The 18790-nt window shown below is 42.2% G+C and overlaps 1 protein-coding gene across 4 annotated transcripts in view; it reads right to left on the bottom strand.

Moving 5' to 3' along the window:
- Positions 1-18790, bottom strand: part of Sema5a (semaphorin 5A) — a 377405-nt gene that overhangs the window by 57236 nt on the left and 301379 nt on the right. For all 4 annotated transcript variants that reach the window (XM_090332136.1, XM_090332139.1, XM_090332137.1 and 1 more), the window contains 3 exons: positions 15506-15713; positions 6364-6481; positions 1071-1252 (listed from right to left, as the gene is read on the bottom strand). In XM_090332136.1, coding sequence (XP_090188262.1) covers positions 1071-1252; positions 6364-6481; positions 15506-15713 — 508 coding nt within the window. The remainder of the gene's footprint in view (positions 1-1070; positions 1253-6363; positions 6482-15505; positions 15714-18790) is intronic.

Genomic DNA, 18790 nt, shown 5'->3' with positions numbered 1-18790 from the left:
CTGCAATAGAAACAATAATGGTAATGGTTTTGATTGATCTTGTCTCCATTACATGGAAGAATCTCATGTCCTGCAGTGCCACTGGCTCCTTTCAAGTGAGAAAAGTCCCAAGAGGGGGCCAGGCTTGTGCTCCCCATCCATCCCTCCCTGTCCCTTCTTCCTCCTGCTCTGGGTTCTCACAACTCTACCATCTAACCTGATGCTCACGTTCAGCGACTTCACCCACAGCTGTCCCAGGGAGTTCTGCATTTTAGATGTAAAGATAAAGCACGCAACACTTTCATAAAATGTCCTGGATGCCAAGGAGGGAGTTGAAGACTGACTGTGGAGACTTTCCTGCTGTTGGTGATTATGGGGCTGCAGGTGCAGTGGGTGAGAAGTAAAACAAAGTTGTACAGAAACCATCATCAAAAAAATCCCCAGTGAGCAGAGGAACCCTACTGAATGGAGCTGGCCTCCCGGTTGGCCGAGGTCTGACATTTGTAGAGCTGAGTGATCTGAGTTCTGACAACTCACAGAACAGAGAAACGATCTTTGCTTAAGGGTTTGCGTTCTATCTTCCAGCCTACCTATCATACTCAACCAAGAGGGAATATTGGTCCATATATTCTGAAGAATGACTTTTAGGTAATATAGAACAAAAACTCCATTCATATATACCAACCATACGGAATAATTTAGTAACATTTTCCTGATTGAATGATGAAAGCATATGAACAGGCTGAGCTTTATAACCTATATTTAACTAATTTATAGTTTAAACTTTTCTCCCATAAATCATGTAATTTTTTTCTCTGGGTAGGAGAGTGCTCTACCATTTGAGCCATACCCCAGAAATTTTTATTTTAGTTTACTTTTAAGATAGGGTCCTGTTAACTTTGCTAGACCATAGTTTATCTTCCACTATGTCTGAAGCTGGACTGCAGACATGAGTCACCGTGCCTGACTAACACAAGCCGCTTTGAAGTCGCACATATCTCTGTCTTCATCCATTGGAGGGAAGGTTGCCTAAATCTTTGAGCACCTGAGTGGAAACTTGACTGGACAGCAGCATGGTCTAGTGGACACACCTGGAACAGTTGGTGATCTCCATACTGGGCCCCTGGCACTGCCAGCCGCCACACTGTGGGGCTGGGCTGTCACAGGAGCGGGAGCGGCAGAGGCAGGATCCCACAGCACCACCATCTGTGTGTGTGCAGGGCGTCCACGGAGACCAGGGCCCGAAGCTCCCATCCACAGTGAGATTTCGGGTCTAGAAGCAGATACAAATAGGGATGTCAGAAAGGACAAAGCTGTACACAAAATGGCATCCAAGTGAAAGGTCTCTCACAAAGCAATCAGTCCCCTGTAGAATCATTTTTAAACGCTAATGCACTTGGGATGTGTGGGGAAGTATTTTCTAAGCAAAGTAGTATAGGCCACTCATACAGATGGAGAAAGCGGGAGGAAGAGAAAGAAGGGGAAGAAGAGGAAACAGAATGATGTGTAAAGGAAGCGGAGGGAGAGTGGGGAGAGGGAGCAGGAGGAGGATGGAGAGAAGGAGGGACACTCGTGACTTGCCACTCTGGGCTTGGTAGAATTGTCTACTGCTATGTGACACCAAGGTCCAGAACTGAAGAATCATAGATGCCCAAGTCTGTTGTACATGTATACTCAAGAGCAGCAAAACAGTTGTCACTGACACCCAGTGTGGCTCCAAGGTCATCTCAAGGTGACAATACTTGGTTCAAAATGTAAATTTGAGTCCCTCTTGAGCAAAAGCTCCACACCAGCTGTCAGTTTCCCTGTCCAGGTGCCCCCAAGCTCACTGTGGGGAGAAGGAACTTCCCAAATATTTCCATGGGATGAGGAAAAGGGAACCCCAGAAACCACCAACCCAAAATTTATATGGCTTCATAACCCTGGTGGCGAGCCAGAGATGAGGAATCTCTGAGTTAAGAACTTGAATTTGTCACAACCCTGCCAGGAAATGGAAGCTACAGAGCAGCATGAGATTGGCGAGAAAATGCAATGAGTCACTTAGTACCCAGTGGTGTGCTGGGTTACGGGGCAGAGCTCCATGACTTCCAAGAGCCAGAACTCCAACACTCCAAAGTCTACATGTGAGGGGTGGACAGGACTCTCGGCCAAACGAGGGCTGTAGTCTGCCAAAGGTGTGAAGAAAGGCAAGGGAGAAACACTTCAGACTCACTCTCCTTGTATAAAATAGTGGAAGTGATGGGCAACATATGTTTTCTTTACAATGCAAGTGGGTGATCTCTAGGGGGAGACTAAATATACTTTGCTCCTTTTGCGCATGATACTGGTTGGCTGACCCACAGACAGTGAGATAAGAAGAAAGGAAGGCACAGATTAAACCGTCTGGACCAGGGAAGGTGTTTCTGTTGTTGTTCTGTTGTTGTTTCTGTTGGCTATTCATGGTTTTGTGTTTCCACACAATTTGGGGGGGTGATTTCTCTAATCTCTGAAAAGAGGGATGTCAGACTATTGATGGGAATGACACTGATTTTGTAGACTGTCTTTGGTAGTATGCAGTTCGGATTCCTAACTATTCCTAACTTGGCTGAACTGCAGTCTTATATTTGCTGAGACATTTTAGAAGGATTCACGGACCTTCCTTTATTTATTGTCAGGGTCCTGAACCTCCTGCCAGAGATTTCAGTGCAACAGGATATTGGATACACTCCTCGGTTGCTTGGTGTTCTGACATCAATTTAGTAACACATCTAAGGCTATGTCTCCAAATAAATTACAAGAGAAGGAAGTACTTTTGATGGGAACTAGGCTGGTCTGCATGGCCTTGGACAGGACTGGGGAGTCGGAGCAGTGTTCACTGAATGCTGCTGAGACCAAGTTCTTTCATCTATAAGATGAAGGCAATAATGTCCCTCGATGGATGTCACCGTGCACATTACATGACACAATCTAACGGACAAGCACACATAGTAGAGACTTGCTGTTTAACCTCAGTCACGTGGTCCTTGTTTTACCATATATTCCATTATAAAATGCAGACAAAAGCTCATGCCTGTTCTCTGAGCATTTACCATTTACTTTCCAGCATCTCCTTTAGGGAGATATTGAAAAGTGGGTATAGAATTATCATGCAGATGAGAGAAGGTCAGAAATATGAGATTTAAATTCTGGATTCTTTCCTAGTGGTGGAGGGCTTTGGTGAAATGCTTTAGACTCCTGAGGGCTTTCGTCATAATCACGGCTGAATTCCCCTTTTACCTAGAGGCATTAATTACAGCACGGTCTGAGAAGAGACTCTAGTGTTTCCTGGGCTCCGAGGATCTCATGTTTGGGGGCAGGGACTCTTGGAGCAGAGGCATTCTGGCAGTCTCCTTTCTCCAAAACACATGGGAGGCCTCTGTGCACAAGTAAAGGCCACTGCCCTTGTCAAACCTTACAAATCATGCAGGATTCATGCATTATTCTTAATGCTCTGAATATGATCATTTTAGATACTACTCAGGTAATTAAAATCCTGTGAAGTAAGATTACAGAAACAGAATGTTCTTCAATATTCCAGACAATATTCTAGAGTACAAAGAGACGAGCATTTTAACACAGAATTCTTGTTGTGGAAGGTAGGACTCCTTCAGGAGCTTAAATTCCTCTAGTGGAGAGTGGGGCGTGTCCCTGCTTCACTTCGAGCTCTCTTCACGAGGGAGGATCTGAGCAGCTGCCAGGGACTGATTGTCCCTTCAAAACTCAAATGTTCCCTACGTGCTACTAGTAAGGGATGGCTAGGCAATGCGGGTCCTCCCTAGAGAATGGAATTCAGTGTCCTAGGACGATCTGGACAGAGGGAACTGTTCTGTCCTTTCCCTCCACTTCCCTGTGTGAGGCACAGCAAGTCCTCATCGGGTAAAATGCCTGCGCATCTAGACTGGGGGAAATAAATGTCTATCGATTATGCATCACCATGTCTCAAATGTTCTTTCATAGCAGCACAAACAGATCATGGCAGGCACAAATCACAAGCATGATGAGAGGTTTGACTGGGGCACCTACTTGGGGAAGCTCAGTGGTACTCTGTCATGGTTTCTGAGTCCACGAAGATTTAATGGAGAGGCCACATAAGAGGGTCGTGGGTAGCCAGCATATCCTCGTCTCTCTCTGTGAGCTCTAGGTAAGAGGCTATCTTCGTCTCATTCAACTTGTACTGTTATGTCAGGTATAAAAGTACCTGTTCTCAGTCCCTAGCTACCAGGTCATAATGTTTACTTTTTTTCTGGATAATGATATTTATCTGTGTATGTGAATGTAGGTAAGGTAAGGAAAGAAATGTATTAACAGATTGTAATATTTTTTGCTTTTGCATTTTACCATCTCTGAAACTAGTAAACCATGCAGTCATGAAACATATGAGAACTGGAGTGTAGCTCAGTGAAAGAATGCCTGCCTAGCATAAGTGAAGCCCTGGGTTTACTCTTTAGTACACACAGAAAAACAAACTTCACCTAAATTTATACAAAATAAAGAATAAAATCATATGGAGCAGTGGTACACTAACAACCAACAGCACATGAGAAATTATAATTTTTCAATGATTTTCAAAAATTAAGTTAATTTTACATTCTTGTTGACCTCTTTGTATACTCTGACTTTATCATAATTCTACCTGTTGAGTGAACCCATGCATTGGTGCTATATAAGGAAATCACTTTGGATCAGAAGAACACATGGACTTAATTGACACTGCATCTGATACCATATCTCAGCTCCGTTTTCAAGGCACCAGGCCATATAATATACATGCAGCTTTGTGTCTTCAACAGAATGTCCACTCACTGATAGAAAATACCTTTAGTGACACCTCTGGCCATTTCTTAACTATTGGATTTGTCCACTTCTTATTTTTACTGTGGAAATAGCCAATAAATACTATTAATGCCATAAAGCAAGTGCATGAATGTGAATTTCAAACTTCATAATTGGCATTCTATTGGGTGTTCACTCAATCATGAGTCCAAGATCGATTATCTTACTGTTTGAAAGGAACTGAACTTACCTTCTTCTGACTTTGATTTCACCATTAAATGTGCAAGGTCACAGGCATAAAGGAAGGCACATTCATCCTTTCAAAGCACATAGCTGTACTTTGAAGTGACATCTCAAATCTTTAAAATGAATGTAAGGTGTACCTATGTGCTGTTAGGTGTTGTTCATACGGAGAAGCGACTGCATACATGCTGACATTTTTCTAACTATTTTTAAGAGGCATGGGAAAAAATGTGCCCTTCGATAAGCAAAGACCTAAAGCTTCCTAGCCAAAAGTGCTATACTAAACCTATATGGAAACTTTCAGAGCCTGGGTGTGATCAGAAATCCATACAAGGCCTTTACACAAAGACTTCTCCAACTTAGAACAACATCTGGGGTATGGCTTTGGGTTCAGAGTCGTGGCCTTCTTGCCTTCAACCTTCCCTTCAGAGGTATCATTTTGTAAGCAGAGGGGCCAGGCATCACGTATGCATGGAGTAGATCAGGGAAAGGATAACGTCTTCACAAAAAGCAAGCCAGTGGCCAGTCTCAGGCAGTTTAAAAATACCAGGAAAAGCAAGAACACCTCATAAGCAGATGATTAACTTTGCTTCCTGTGCACTTGCCTCGCAGACTCATGCCAGAATAAAACGAGACACACAGCTAGCTGGTAAGGAGTGCCTTCATAACTTTTTAAATCTATGGCTATGAGTGGTCATTAATGATAAGCCATGGGAACAAGAGGAAACAAAATGAAATTCCTCCAGAAACTTCATCCAGTAATTTTGGTTACTGGATGTTGAATTCTACAGGAAAAAAAATAGCTACTGCAAGTGAGAATCCAAATTAGCCAATGAGGAAAGTAAACTGTGGAAACTGTTTTTCTTGGATTCAGGGTCTAACACTACATAGCAAACAAGTTTCTCCTCATTCTTTAGGGTTCATTGTGGGAATCCACAGTAAGACATTTTTCGTGACCCTTAGAAATATCCTGTAGTTACTCTTCAATCTTTTAAAACTGCACCAGTGCCTGCTTCTGGAATAATAGACCCTAAGGGAAATGTCTGAGTGGGGAAATTTCCATGTGATTAGTGAGACTAGAGACAAACCAGAGTTGACAGCAAATTCTGTGGTGAAAAAAAATGCCAAGATTCAAGCAGAGATAGTGTGTCCTGTGGTCAAATCAGCATTGCTCACTCTTAAAGCATCTAAAACAGGCAAAAAAAATCCTCCTAAAACAAAAACCATGTGACAACATTGCATGTAGGGTGGATTTAGGAAGCAGGCTGGATTGCAAGATACCTCCATCGGGGAAAGGCGAGGGCCGGCCCTGTGAGCGTGGGTCTGGGAGCTGAGAGGATGGGTACTTACAGGACAGGAGGAGATGCTCTGTTCCCACTGTGTCATGCTCAGGCTCTCCTCCAGGCTCGTACACTTCTTCATCACCGTGTCCCAGCCACAGTAAGGGTCCTGGGCCCCAGTGCAGGAGCTGGCAATGCAGAGCAGAGCAGAGGGTCAGCACAGAGGCAGCCTGGCCAGCCTGTCCCTGTCCCTGTTCCGATAGCACAAAGACATCCAATTTCTGATTCCTACTGAGATGATTGTACTACTGAATTTCTAAAAATCTAAAACGCGGGGTAGATTAGAGTGTGCTAACAGGAAGGGCTTTGTGTTACGAACTGAGCTACAGTCAGACTTTTACCGTGCTCAGAAACGATCTAGCTGTTAGCATCACTCCCACCACCCTGACCACAGGAAGCATTTGCTTGGTAACAGGTGCCAGCTCTTGAACACCTATGGTGACGCTAACTGGGGAACAAGCGGTCACCTCCCTTATCGAGGCACTGAACCCAAATAGCCAGATAGTAGCATTTTCACATCCACACTGCCACCACCATAATCGTCATTAGCACCACCATCCTAATCACTTCCGCCTCTTCACTGATGAGGAAGCCAAGGCACAAACAAGCTGAGGAACTGGTCCAAGGGCAGTGTACATCTAAAAGGACCCACGTTGTTAGTTCTGATCCGATACAATAGGATGTCTTCTTTTGGGTAGTGTAGCTTTGAAATGTACTAACCTGGTAACTTAGTAATAGTTTCATGTGGTAGGGATCCTATCAAACATATTATCTGACCTGTCTGATGACTTCTTTAGGCGGCTGATGACCCGTGTGCTCTGGGGCCATTATTAGATGAAGACTGTGGCTCTCATCATAATACTAGAACAGTGAGTGGGGGAGGGAGAAAGAATACAGATGACTGTGGAGGGCCGAACAATATACAGAAGATGTCACTACGGCTGGTCAGGTCGGCAAACAACTGATGTCCAGTCTGAGGAAAGAGGGAGGGACGCCAGCACGCAGTGGCTAGGCCCTCTTCTTACAGGAGGATGCCACTTCTGGTCAAGCTGGCAAGAACAGGATTTCCCGGGAGTATGGTTTAACTACCCTAGGTATATGGCAGCAAAGGGTAACTGGCATGGGGACAGGAGTAATATAAGAGCTGTCACAGGACATCAGACCTGCTAATCACACAGAGAAGGCATTGTTCTGAGGATGTATCAGACCACACATCACAACTTGACAGTCATAATGGCTCAACTCAGGACTACATTTAGGAAGCAGGGAAAGGTCAGTTCAAAGGAGATATAACCAGAGGAGTTAAAAAACAAAGAGATACTTGGCTCAAATGACCATTAAGTCATTATATAATTATTGTTTACTGGCTGCCTAAAGAAATTGAACAGAAATGGCTAAAAATGTTTCATAATGAAGCACAACAGATGCTGGGTGAAAAGGAGAAGAGAGATGGGAGAAAACAGTGTTCAGGTATAAAAAAAATCACAGAGATATTTACAAGTGTGTGATATTAAAAAAAAAAGACTTAAAAAGTTCAAGCAGGATGCCTGTGGCTCATGCCTGTAATCCTAGTTACTTAGGACGCTGGAATTGAAGATGGCAGTTCAAAGCCAGCCAGGTCAAGAAAAGACCATGGGACTCGTATCTCCAATAAACTACTTGGAGGAGGGGGGGACCAGACATGGCACCATGGCCCCAGTGGTAGAATGCTAGCCTTGAGTAAAAGAAGCTTAAAAACAGTACCCAGGCCCAGATTTCAAGCCGCAGGACCAGTAAAAAGAATGGAAGGGAAGGAAGGAAGAAGGGAAAGAGGAAGGAAATCATAAAAATAGTTTCCCAGATGTAGGGCCTTAGATCGTTCCAAACAAAATTTCAAAACCTGTCATGACCTCACCTGGAGGTGGACTTCACAGAGCTTCCTGATACTGAACAAAACCATTTTCTGGTGGATGGGTAAAGATGGCAAAGCCCAGTAGACATCATCCCCAACTCTGTCTAAACATTTGCATGCACTTACCAAAATATTATGACCAATAAGCAAAATTAAACTTCCCAAACAGGGGAAATTCCAAAATCTTCTCCAGTGATCTAGGCTTTCCTCCTGGAGACCCTGAACAATGCCAGTGTGTTACAGGGAGTAAGCCACTTAAATTGAAGTCTGCCTGTAATTCCATCTTCCTATTATGCTGATGGCTGGACATGCTATTCCTATTCCAATTATCCTTTTGCACGTTACAACCTTTGTCCAAACACAAATGCCCTTGTAATACAAATATTATGAGCATATAATTTCCTCATATAAAATATTTTACTTTGTGGGCCAAATTTTGATGAGCTCTAGCATTACTCCAAATTATACATTAAGGAAAACCAGATATTACAAGTTATTATTTTTAGAGGTTGGGGCTCTTTAAGAGACCATATGGAAAATCATGAGTTTCTGATTAAAGTGGCCATCATAAAAGTACCTTTTCTTGATTACACTTTGAAATGTTTTTCCTCTTGTGATGAATATTTTATTTCCCCAGTCAAGGGTGGCATTCTACCACTTGAGCTGGAGCTCCACTACATGTGAAAAGTAAATTTAATAAAAGTTTGAGATTGATTCCATCGTTCCCCATTGTATCCACCATAACAGCATCATTTGTGCACCATAAATATAAATAATTATCATTTGCCAATATTCAATATTTTCCCTTCATTTGTTAGAAACCTAATAATTCCAGCTTTTTATATATTGCCTTGGCACTTCAAAGTATCTTTATTCAGATAACAATATTGGTCAAAAAAACCCAAAGGTCTAATTTGGAAAATGCATTTATAGAAAGTATGTTTTAGAAATCAATATATTTAAAGGCAGATTTTAAGTTCTAGAAGATTGTGTTTTAAGGATAAAGTTAGCAAAAAATCACTATAAAAGTAAAATCTGCAACTTGTACTCACTGAGATAATATCCATCACGATGAGTACATACATGGAATGTTTAAACTAGTTTAAATTCTTCCATGCTCTCTAACATTCATTTATCTAAGGTGGAAAATCTGTCAAAATGGTGTTTTCTAGTTATTCTCAATGTATAGTTCATTATTTTCAGTCTTTTTTTATAATATCCAATCTTACTGGTGAGATTGTATTTCATTGTGGCTTTGATTTGCACTTCACTGATTATTGGGATTATTGGTAGTTAGTGACATTGAGTTTTTTGTCATCTGTCATTCATATATCATTTTTTTTCAGAAATGTTCACTTAGACCTGCTTCCCATTATTAATTAGATAGTGACTGTGATTTAATTTCCAGAGATCTGTAGAGTAATCCTAGAGTAATATTTTATAATATTAATATACATATATGTGTATATACATATATATATGTTCTCTGTGGATATCTTAAAATCTGTATGAAGTTATGAAGTTCATTAGCCTGAATAATAGAATAAAAGAGATACCTATTAAAATTTCCACTGTGTCTGGAAAGTTGGAGTCTTTTACTGCTAAGTATGATACCCATACATATTCGATTATCTAAATATTCCTGTCACATTGTTTTTGTATTATTTTATTTGTAATAATATGGATATTTACATATTAACCAAAGGTTTTCATCAAATATGGGATTTTATAGGTATTTCAATTACTCACTTAGCACACCTTTATGAATAACCTATTTTCTAGGTGCTTAATATGCAGGTATATTATGGCAAACCAATTATTGCTGAGATCTACGAACAAGCTATTCAGTGAGGAACATTCAAGCATTAAGTACATGTCTAACTATCAACCACCAGTTGGGAAGGAGCTTATATGTTAGGGAAACCAAGGCAAAATGGGTGGGTCTAGAGTTAGGTTATGCATGGTGGGTCACATTTAAACAACCAATGGGACAAACACACTCAACACATAGTGTGTTTTAGTGTGCACATTTTTGCAGCTACCAGCATGAGAAGGTGAGATCAGGTGGGCCAAGTCATAGAGCTTGAAGGACTAAAGACACGGAGGCTGGCTGGACTTCAAGCTCTATGACTTGATTTTCATCTTCCCTATTTGGGAGATGGGGATCGGAGACTGCAGTTTGAGGCCAGCCCAGGGGAAAATGAGTTTGTAATACTCCGTCTTGATCAAAAGCTGGGCACAGTGGCACACATATATTATCTAAGGCCAAAGGAAAGGCATAATGGCTTAGTGCCTGTCACCTCAGCCACATGAGAAAGAAGCACAAACAGGATTGCATAACAGGCTGCCTGGGCATAAATTAAAACTCTGCTTTGAACATAATCAACACAAAAAGGGGCTGGCAGAATGCCCCTGGTGGCACAATGTCTGCCTGGCAAACACAAGGTCTTGAATATTTAGTTCTAACTCTAATATGGTTAAAAAATTAGATTTCAGTTTCTTTATAAATACTGCCCACTTCAAAGCATATCCCAAATATGTACAGAAGACATTTCCAACATCAGTATCAATTCCTTCCTTTCTTTTTTTTTCTGGTACTGGGGACTGAGCCCTGAATCTTGAATAAGCATTCCAACAATTCACCAAGTCTCCAGATGGCTAACTTAGTTTCTACTAGCATTACGACCACAGTGGTAGCTGTAGATGCGTGCATCTGTTTATGCGGTGTACACGTAAGTCTGCCTTGCCTGCTCACGTTGCCATTGTGTCATCATAAAGACTCTTTACAATCATTAAATGACCCTAGATTAACCCACTGAGTGAATAAGCCCCTTCAGTGTAACCTCATATTACTCCCCTTATTATTAGAAATTGAGCCAGGCCCTGATGGCTTGTGCCTGAAATGCGAACTACTCATGGGACTGAGATATGAAGATTGTGGTTCAAAGCTAGACTGAGCAGAAAAGTCTTTGAGACTCTTACCTCCAATTACATACCATAAAAACAACAACAAAAAAAACTGTGATTCAAGTGGCAGAACTGTAGTCTTGAGCAAAAATGCCCAGGAACAGTGCCCATGTTGGGGCCTAGACCATAAATTTAAGTTCCAGGACTTGCCTATAAATGAATGAATGAATGAATGAATGAATAAATAAATAGTTTAGATTTAGGTATGGTTTAAGTAGTTACTAGATAGAAACCTCAGGTCTGAGTAGGTTCAAGATCAGATGTTAATAATGAAAGCGAATCCATTTTGGAATGAAATGTAAAGTAACTCTAAGACTCTGGTTCAGTTTCACAATGCATATTCATGTGTTTTCTCATTAGACATTGAACCTGAAAGAGCAGAGTCAAGGATGTGTTGTCTGTCATCATGTACTCAAGGCCTGGCTCGGTGCCTGACCTGTATTAAATTCAATAAATATCTAACAAATGAATCGAGTCTTTAAGAGACTAAATAAAACCCAAGGCAGATAAAAATTGGAGACATGTGCATTTGGAAAATAAGAAATCCATTTTGAAAGGAGAATACTTTGTGAATTTAGTCCATGTCCAAAAGTTCTGCTGGATGCTTGTATGATTAGTAACAGAAAGGATGAAATCGTTGTGCTGTGGATCATGAGACTTTCGTGCCATTTCCCTCTGCTCAATGTATATTTCTTCCATTGGGCTGAGGCTGTTTTTTTGTTGTTGTTTATTTGTTTTTTTTTAAAGATATTTGATTAGTAAAGGTGTCAGCCTATTCACTGCACCTTTGAAAGCTTTTCCCTTTAAAGCAACAATGTCCTGCAGTCATCTAATTCCAATGCCAATTTTCTTAAGGAGGTGCTAATTACTCTAACTAAATGATGCTATTACAGACAAAGTGGGACATGATGTCAGCTCACACCAACAAACCAGTCTTCTGCTAAATGGTTCCATGTCTCATTCCAGTGTTCCAGGCCATAATTCACCCATTTTACACATGGACCATGACTCGTCTAGCCTCCAACCTCTCCCTTCTCTCAAATTAGTTCATATGCGTGTGTGTGTGTGTGTGTGTGTGGGTGTGTGTGTGTAATGAATATATATGATCTTCCTTCTCCTCCTCCTCCTCTTCCTTCTCTCAAATTAGTTCATACACACATACACACACATATATGCTCACCCTTCTCCTCCTCTTCTTCCCCCCTCCTCCTCCTTCTTCTAACAAAGATATCATTTTTCTCTTCCACTTACCAGAGCATGAGATGCAAAGTATCTATTTGTTAATTCAACAAGCATTTATTTGCTGAGGTGGTCTTGATGCAGACCAAGAAGAATCTGTAGACACAGACTAAGCTCAGCTCTTGAGTCTCTCGTTCCTGTAATATGCATAGAGACTAAGCCAACACCGTTTATACAGCACGTGTAACTCAGCTTCTGTGGATTCCTTATCTATAAAATGTAATTTCTATAATCTGATAGGATTACCTTATCTCCTAAGCTGTAGTGAATATCTAGGGAAAAGTATATGATATGTAATGTATGTGTGTGTGTGTGTATAAAATGTAGAAAACCTTTATAGCTACAAAATTTTAGGATACAAATTAAACCTAGATCATTTCAAAATAAATTATATTAAACACATATTGTCACAAATTGGCATACATCTCACAGGAAGTCATTCATGATAACGAGGTAATGAAGGAGTCAGGAGACCATAACCACTGAGCTACATCTAGTGTACCCTCCCGTGTTCCGTGTGTGTGTGTGTGTGTGTGTGTGTGTGTGTGTGTGTGTGTGTGTGTGTGTGTGTGTGAATGTGCATGTAATGTGTGTACTGGGGCTTGAAATCATGGCCTGGGCACTGAGCTTAAGGCTAGTGGAGCCATAGCTCCATTTCTGACTTTCTGGTGGTGAGGTGGATGGGTCTCATGGGCTGTTGTGCCCCCGGATCTATCCTCAGGCTCCCACACTGCTCAGTTGTGTCTAGAATCGCTTCTGGGGGAGCACAAGACTTGGCTCTCCACAGTACTGTGAAGTGGCACCTTATGACTCCAATGCCTTTCTGTGCTGGCAACTTTTCTGCTCCTACTTAGCTGCCTGTAACATTGAGCACTATCAAAATCTAGAAGCACCGATTCCTTGCTTGTCAACTCTTGTCAGCTTTCCTGACCCACAGTCTTGCCATTCATTCTAGTCATGCACCAGGACAGAGATGAGTTCTTATAACCAGGACTTTGTACCAGGGAGGCCTGAATCACTTCTTTTCCTTCTGCAGAGGAAGTATGCTGTGCCAGTCTTCCAATTGGTACAAAGTTCTTAAAATAACTTGAAAGTGTCCGGGGGCCTCTCATCACTGCTCCAAGTCTTGTTCTACTTACAGGTGGAGCTAGGGATGTTACTCTGCCTGGAAGCCTGCCTGGAGATAAACGAGCCCATCACCACACAGGACTGTCATGACCACTATTCACTTCCTGAAGCACTGAAATGGGAATGTGGTGAGCTCTGTGCAGTTTGCCCTTCCAGCAATCACAGGTTAAGAGTGTATGCCAGTGAGAACTAAAGTTAGTGTCTGCGGGGCTGCCCCTCTCTGTGCTTCTCTACTTATTTTCCCCTTGAAAGAACACTGGTTGATATGGCGGGCCCTCTCCCTGAGCCGATGAGCAGGGGTGGCCACTGTTGAACACTGATTCAGAAGTAGGCTACCCAAAGTTAGAAACATAAATTCACTTTATTCACTATATGAATAGATGTGGCCAGACACTCTTAGCAAGAGATATACGGAGAGTAAAAGTTCTCCTGCAAATTCATCCCAGAGGCGGCAACCCCCTGCCATGAGCCAGGATCACTGGGCAGAAGAGATTCTTCTTAGACTTTTATCACAGCCACAGAGACAATGAAAAGCCAACATGGGCTTCTGGGGCAGGAAGACCAGCTCTGGCCCATCTCATGTGGCAGGGTTGCATAACCATGGGGAGAGCACTGACGTCTGACCCGATACCGCCTGCGGACAATGGGGTGACCTGCTGCTTACGGTCAGCTCATGGAAAATAGGATTTGCAAAAACGTAAATATTGTTACTGTCTATAAAGTTTTAATAGATACCACTGAGAAACTGACATTTAAAAAGAGCTATTTAAGAAAATGAAACAGATGAATAAGATGTTGAAAGTTCAACTGATCATTATTATTATTATTATTATTATTATTATTATTATTATTATTATTGCTAGTCCTGGTGCTTGAACTCAGGGCCTGGGCACTGTCCTTGGATGCTTTTGCTCAAGGCTAGCACTCGACCACTTGAGCCACAGCACCACTGCCGGCTTTTTCTGTGTATGTGATACTGAGAAAATGAACCCAGGACTTCGTGAATGCTAGAGGAGCATTCTTCCGCTAGGCTACACTCCTGGACAGCTCAACCGTTCATTCTAAGAATCATTTTTACACAGATGGACACTGGCTTCACGCATCACATTTAGACAAAGGATGACCCTGTGTATGATGGGTATGTGTGAGTAACACAGCAAAAAGAGGCCATTTCTGCCTCGGAACTGAATGCCTGTCCTGCTTGGAGGGAGAGATTGTGGAGAGCATTGATTCTGAAGTACCACTCAGAGTATCTTTGCCACCAGGGAGAACTTAACTCAGGGACCAGAGTACAATGCAATTTCTAACATCACAACATAAAACATGTTTGGGTGCGCCCAGCCCCTTTCCATGGCCCACGTGTTTCCCATCAAACCCCAAAGACACTGTGGTGGTGACCAGCAGACATCCAGAGGAATGACAGGACAAGCAGTGGTCCCGCCTGCAGGCTGCCTGCATGATGCTGTAGCTTCCAGAGTGTGGTGACCAAGACCATAGCCAGTGGGTGCTCTAGAAAGAGGAGTCACTGCACTGGCCCTCCAAAGGGACTCATTGAAACAAGAGCTTTGAGGTAGGAAGATGCACACTTTATATAACATTGTCTCTGTGAGATGTGTTGCCATAAAATATAAACTTCAGCCAGAGTAATAAATTAAACCTAGGACACCAAATAGTGGTATAATGCCCTGAATAATTCATTGTCCCTCACACAACTGCTGCCTGATGTTACTAATGTGGCTTCTCCCGGGAAGAGAATCACGGGGTGAATCTCATCACAGAAGATTCTGGGATGCAAGAAATACATAATATATAACCCCCCTGCCCCGGCACCCCTGGATGGCAGGGGATTTGCAAGGCCTTCCTGGTTCTTGTGTTGTCTTACACGCCACCCACCCCCCAGGTACCCCCTGGGTACTTGTCAGTGTACCTGCGTGTGCGGTAAAACTGGCATCGTTTCAGGGGAATCTTGACCACGTGCTCCTGCAGTCCCACAAACAGGACACTCTGACTGTGAAGGACCTGCAGGCTCCTGATGGGTCCCCTCCTCTGCTCCGGGAAGAGCTCAATTTCCTCCAGCACACAGCTGCCCATGCTCTGATTCAGGGGTGCCCGTACTTTTTTAATGGTTCCATAGTCTGTGAAGGCAACAAATGCAGAGGGTAAGGAAATGAGGTCAGTACCTTACAGTTACAAGTGGGGTGCACTTATATGTGAACTTGGCTGTGTACTGTGCGCGAGGAAAGGAGACAGTTGAGGGTGAATCATTCAGACTTCACAAATGGTCCAGGAGGGGCAGGGTCTTCTCAGCTAGTTAGGAAGGGTGCAGTACAACCAGCAGTTGCATGCAGGAACTCATGCTTGATGCATGAGTGACTCTTCCTGGCAGCCCGTGGTGTGATATGCACAGACATGCAGAACAAGTACTTTCTAAACTCATCACCACGTACCTGGAGTCACCATGAATTCACAGCACAACACAACACAACCCACCATGCTCCTGAGTTTCAAATCATCACATTTCATTTTTTTGTGAATGTTAAATGTGGTTATGAAGTTATCCTAAAGCAGGAAGCAAAATCAAGAACTGTTTGTATGAAGGAACTCTAATGAATCAAACTCAAAAACTCTGGACAGAAAATACATTTTTTAAAAGTCTCTAAACATTCTTAGAGACTCGGGGTATTTATGATTAAAGAGAATATGCATTGCTAATGTTGCATACAAGAGTTGTCCTGTATTTACTTAAAATAAAGCTTTAAGTAATTGGTGTGAATTTACTTAAAACATGTAAAACATCTCCAGTGAACGTTTACTGACTAGGAATGGCATAATATTATTTCTAACAATTGGTTTATATTAAAGTAGCTAATGACATACTTTCTTTTTGAAAAATACCAGGTCAAGCATATATAAAACACATTGTACATAGGGAAGATTATACAACACTGGTTGACATTTCAAATTCACAGGGCCTAAACAAAAAAGAATAAGAAATGTGATGTCTTATTCTGTAACATAACTTTTGACTTGTTGATCCTCCTTTGCAATCTGGGAAAAGTTAACCACAGTGATTCTGCCCTTGTAGTACGGTAAGGGGGGGGGGGATAAATGGGGGAGGGCAGCACAGATATCCCAGCCAGGAGACTCTGTGAAGAGGTCTGCAGGACACATGGCAGAGGGAGAGGTCAGCTTCTCCTGAGCAGAGACGGGGTGGGCGTGGGGGGGGCTCACAGCCTTGGGATCATCCCTGTTACAGCAAGCCTAATAGTCCAGCCCAGAGTTAGGATCTGAGGCCCGGGCTGTCTGCTGGGGCTTAAGTGGGAGACCCCTGGGGTGAAACAGGAATTTTTTGGTCTATTTTTATTCTGGTTTCCTTCCAGTAACTGTATAAAGGAACGTCAATTTAACATTCCATTTATGTGTACAATACATAAATGATCAGACTCGCCCTTTCTGTCATTCTCACCTCCTTATCTCTTCCATTCCATTCACCCCTTCAAGTTTCTAGTTCTGTTTTCACAGGGATTACAACCGTATTCTCATATTCCCCCACCATTTCTCCTGACAGTATTCCTCTCCCTCCTTTGAGCCCCTAACGGCCTCGGTCAAGACATGGTTTCGCTTTCCAGGTTTTCATTTTTTTAAATTGTTAATAGCCCGGGTGATCACATCACGGGATTCACTCCTAGGGAAACCATTCTTTTCTCTGTTTGACCATGTATATATGCATGGGCTTGTGTGTATATTTCAAATATACTTTTATTTCATGCATAACTCTCACACACAAAGAGAATTTAGACCTGCCCGAGGTCCCTGAGCCTGGCTTACTTCACTCAATGTGGTATTGTCTAGGCCAGACATTTTCCAAACAGGATCTTCAGTACAGCAATTGCTGGGCAGGTGGGAAGCCGAGCATTGGGGACAGTCAGCCAATCACCATGGGGGCTTGTGATGCAGCTTTCTCCCTAGGGAAGCTCAGCATGAAAAGCACGACTTTCCTGCCTCAATGACTTAAATGACCTTTGCATGTTTATGACTTACTTTGTCTCTGAAAAACCACCCCAAAATAGTAATCACCCAAATATCAATATTGGATGCATTTTAAGTTCTTAACCAAAGTACAAGAAAGAATTGATTTTTATGAAAGCTTTTAAAAAATGTGTCTTCAACAAATCAAAGAAAGTTTGGATAAAAGGGACTGCATTAAACTGCAGAGCTTCTATATGACAAAGCACATAGACATCAAGATAAATAGAAAGCCCACAGACTGGGAGATCTTCATGAGCCATACAACATGTTAGAGCCTCATATCTAAAATATACATACAGCTCAAAAAATTAACCCCCCCCCAAAAATAAACAAATCCCCAAAGAAACAACCACTCCATTAACAAGTGGGCTAAAGACTTAAAGAGAGACTTATCTGAAGATGAAATAAGAATGGCCAATGGATACATTTAGAAATGTTCACTATCTCTGGACATAAAAGAAATGCAAATCAAACAACTTTGAGATTCCACCTCACTTCTGTTAGAATGGCAGGGATGTGGCTAAAAGGGAAGGCTACTATTGTAGCTGGTGAGGGGAGGGCAAACTTGCTCAGCCACTTTAGAAAACAGTATGGAAATTCCTCAAAAGACTAGATATAGCTGGGCTTGGAGGCTCACACCTATAATCCTAGCTACTCAGGAGGCTGAGATCTAAGGATCACAGTTCAAAGCCAGCCCAGACACTAAAGTCCATGAGAGTCTTATCTCCAATTAAACACCAGAAAACCGGAAGTGGTGCTGTGGTTCAAGGGGTAGGTTGCTAGCCTTGAGCTGAAGAGCTCAGTGACAGCATCCAGGCCCAGAATTCAAGTCCCAGAACCAACATTTTTAAAAAGGGGACTAAATATAGAACTCCCTTATGATCCAGCAATCCCACTCCTGGGCATTTACCTAAATGACCACAAAGAAGGCCATACTAAAGCTACCAGCACAAGCATGTTCACTGCAACATTATTTACCTTAGCTAAGATATGGATGAATGGATCAAGATGTAGTGTATATACATAGTAGAATTCTATGCTGCCCTCAAAAAGAATTGCATTGTCCCATTTATAAGGAAATGGAAAGACCTGGAAAAATTATATGAAGTGAAGTAAGCCATAGCCAAAGAAAAGTAGGCTGCATGATTTCCCTCATTTGTAAGAGCTAGAATATGTCTATGAT

The sequence above is a fragment of the Megascapheus bottae genome, chromosome 4 (genome assembly GCF_031878675.1).
Source record: "Megascapheus bottae isolate mThoBot1 chromosome 4, mThoBot2.hap1, whole genome shotgun sequence".
NCBI classification, from domain to species: domain Eukaryota; kingdom Metazoa; phylum Chordata; class Mammalia; order Rodentia; family Geomyidae; genus Megascapheus; species Megascapheus bottae.
Note: the sequence above shows the minus strand (reverse complement) of the source record. Positions and strands in the feature narration are given on the sequence as shown.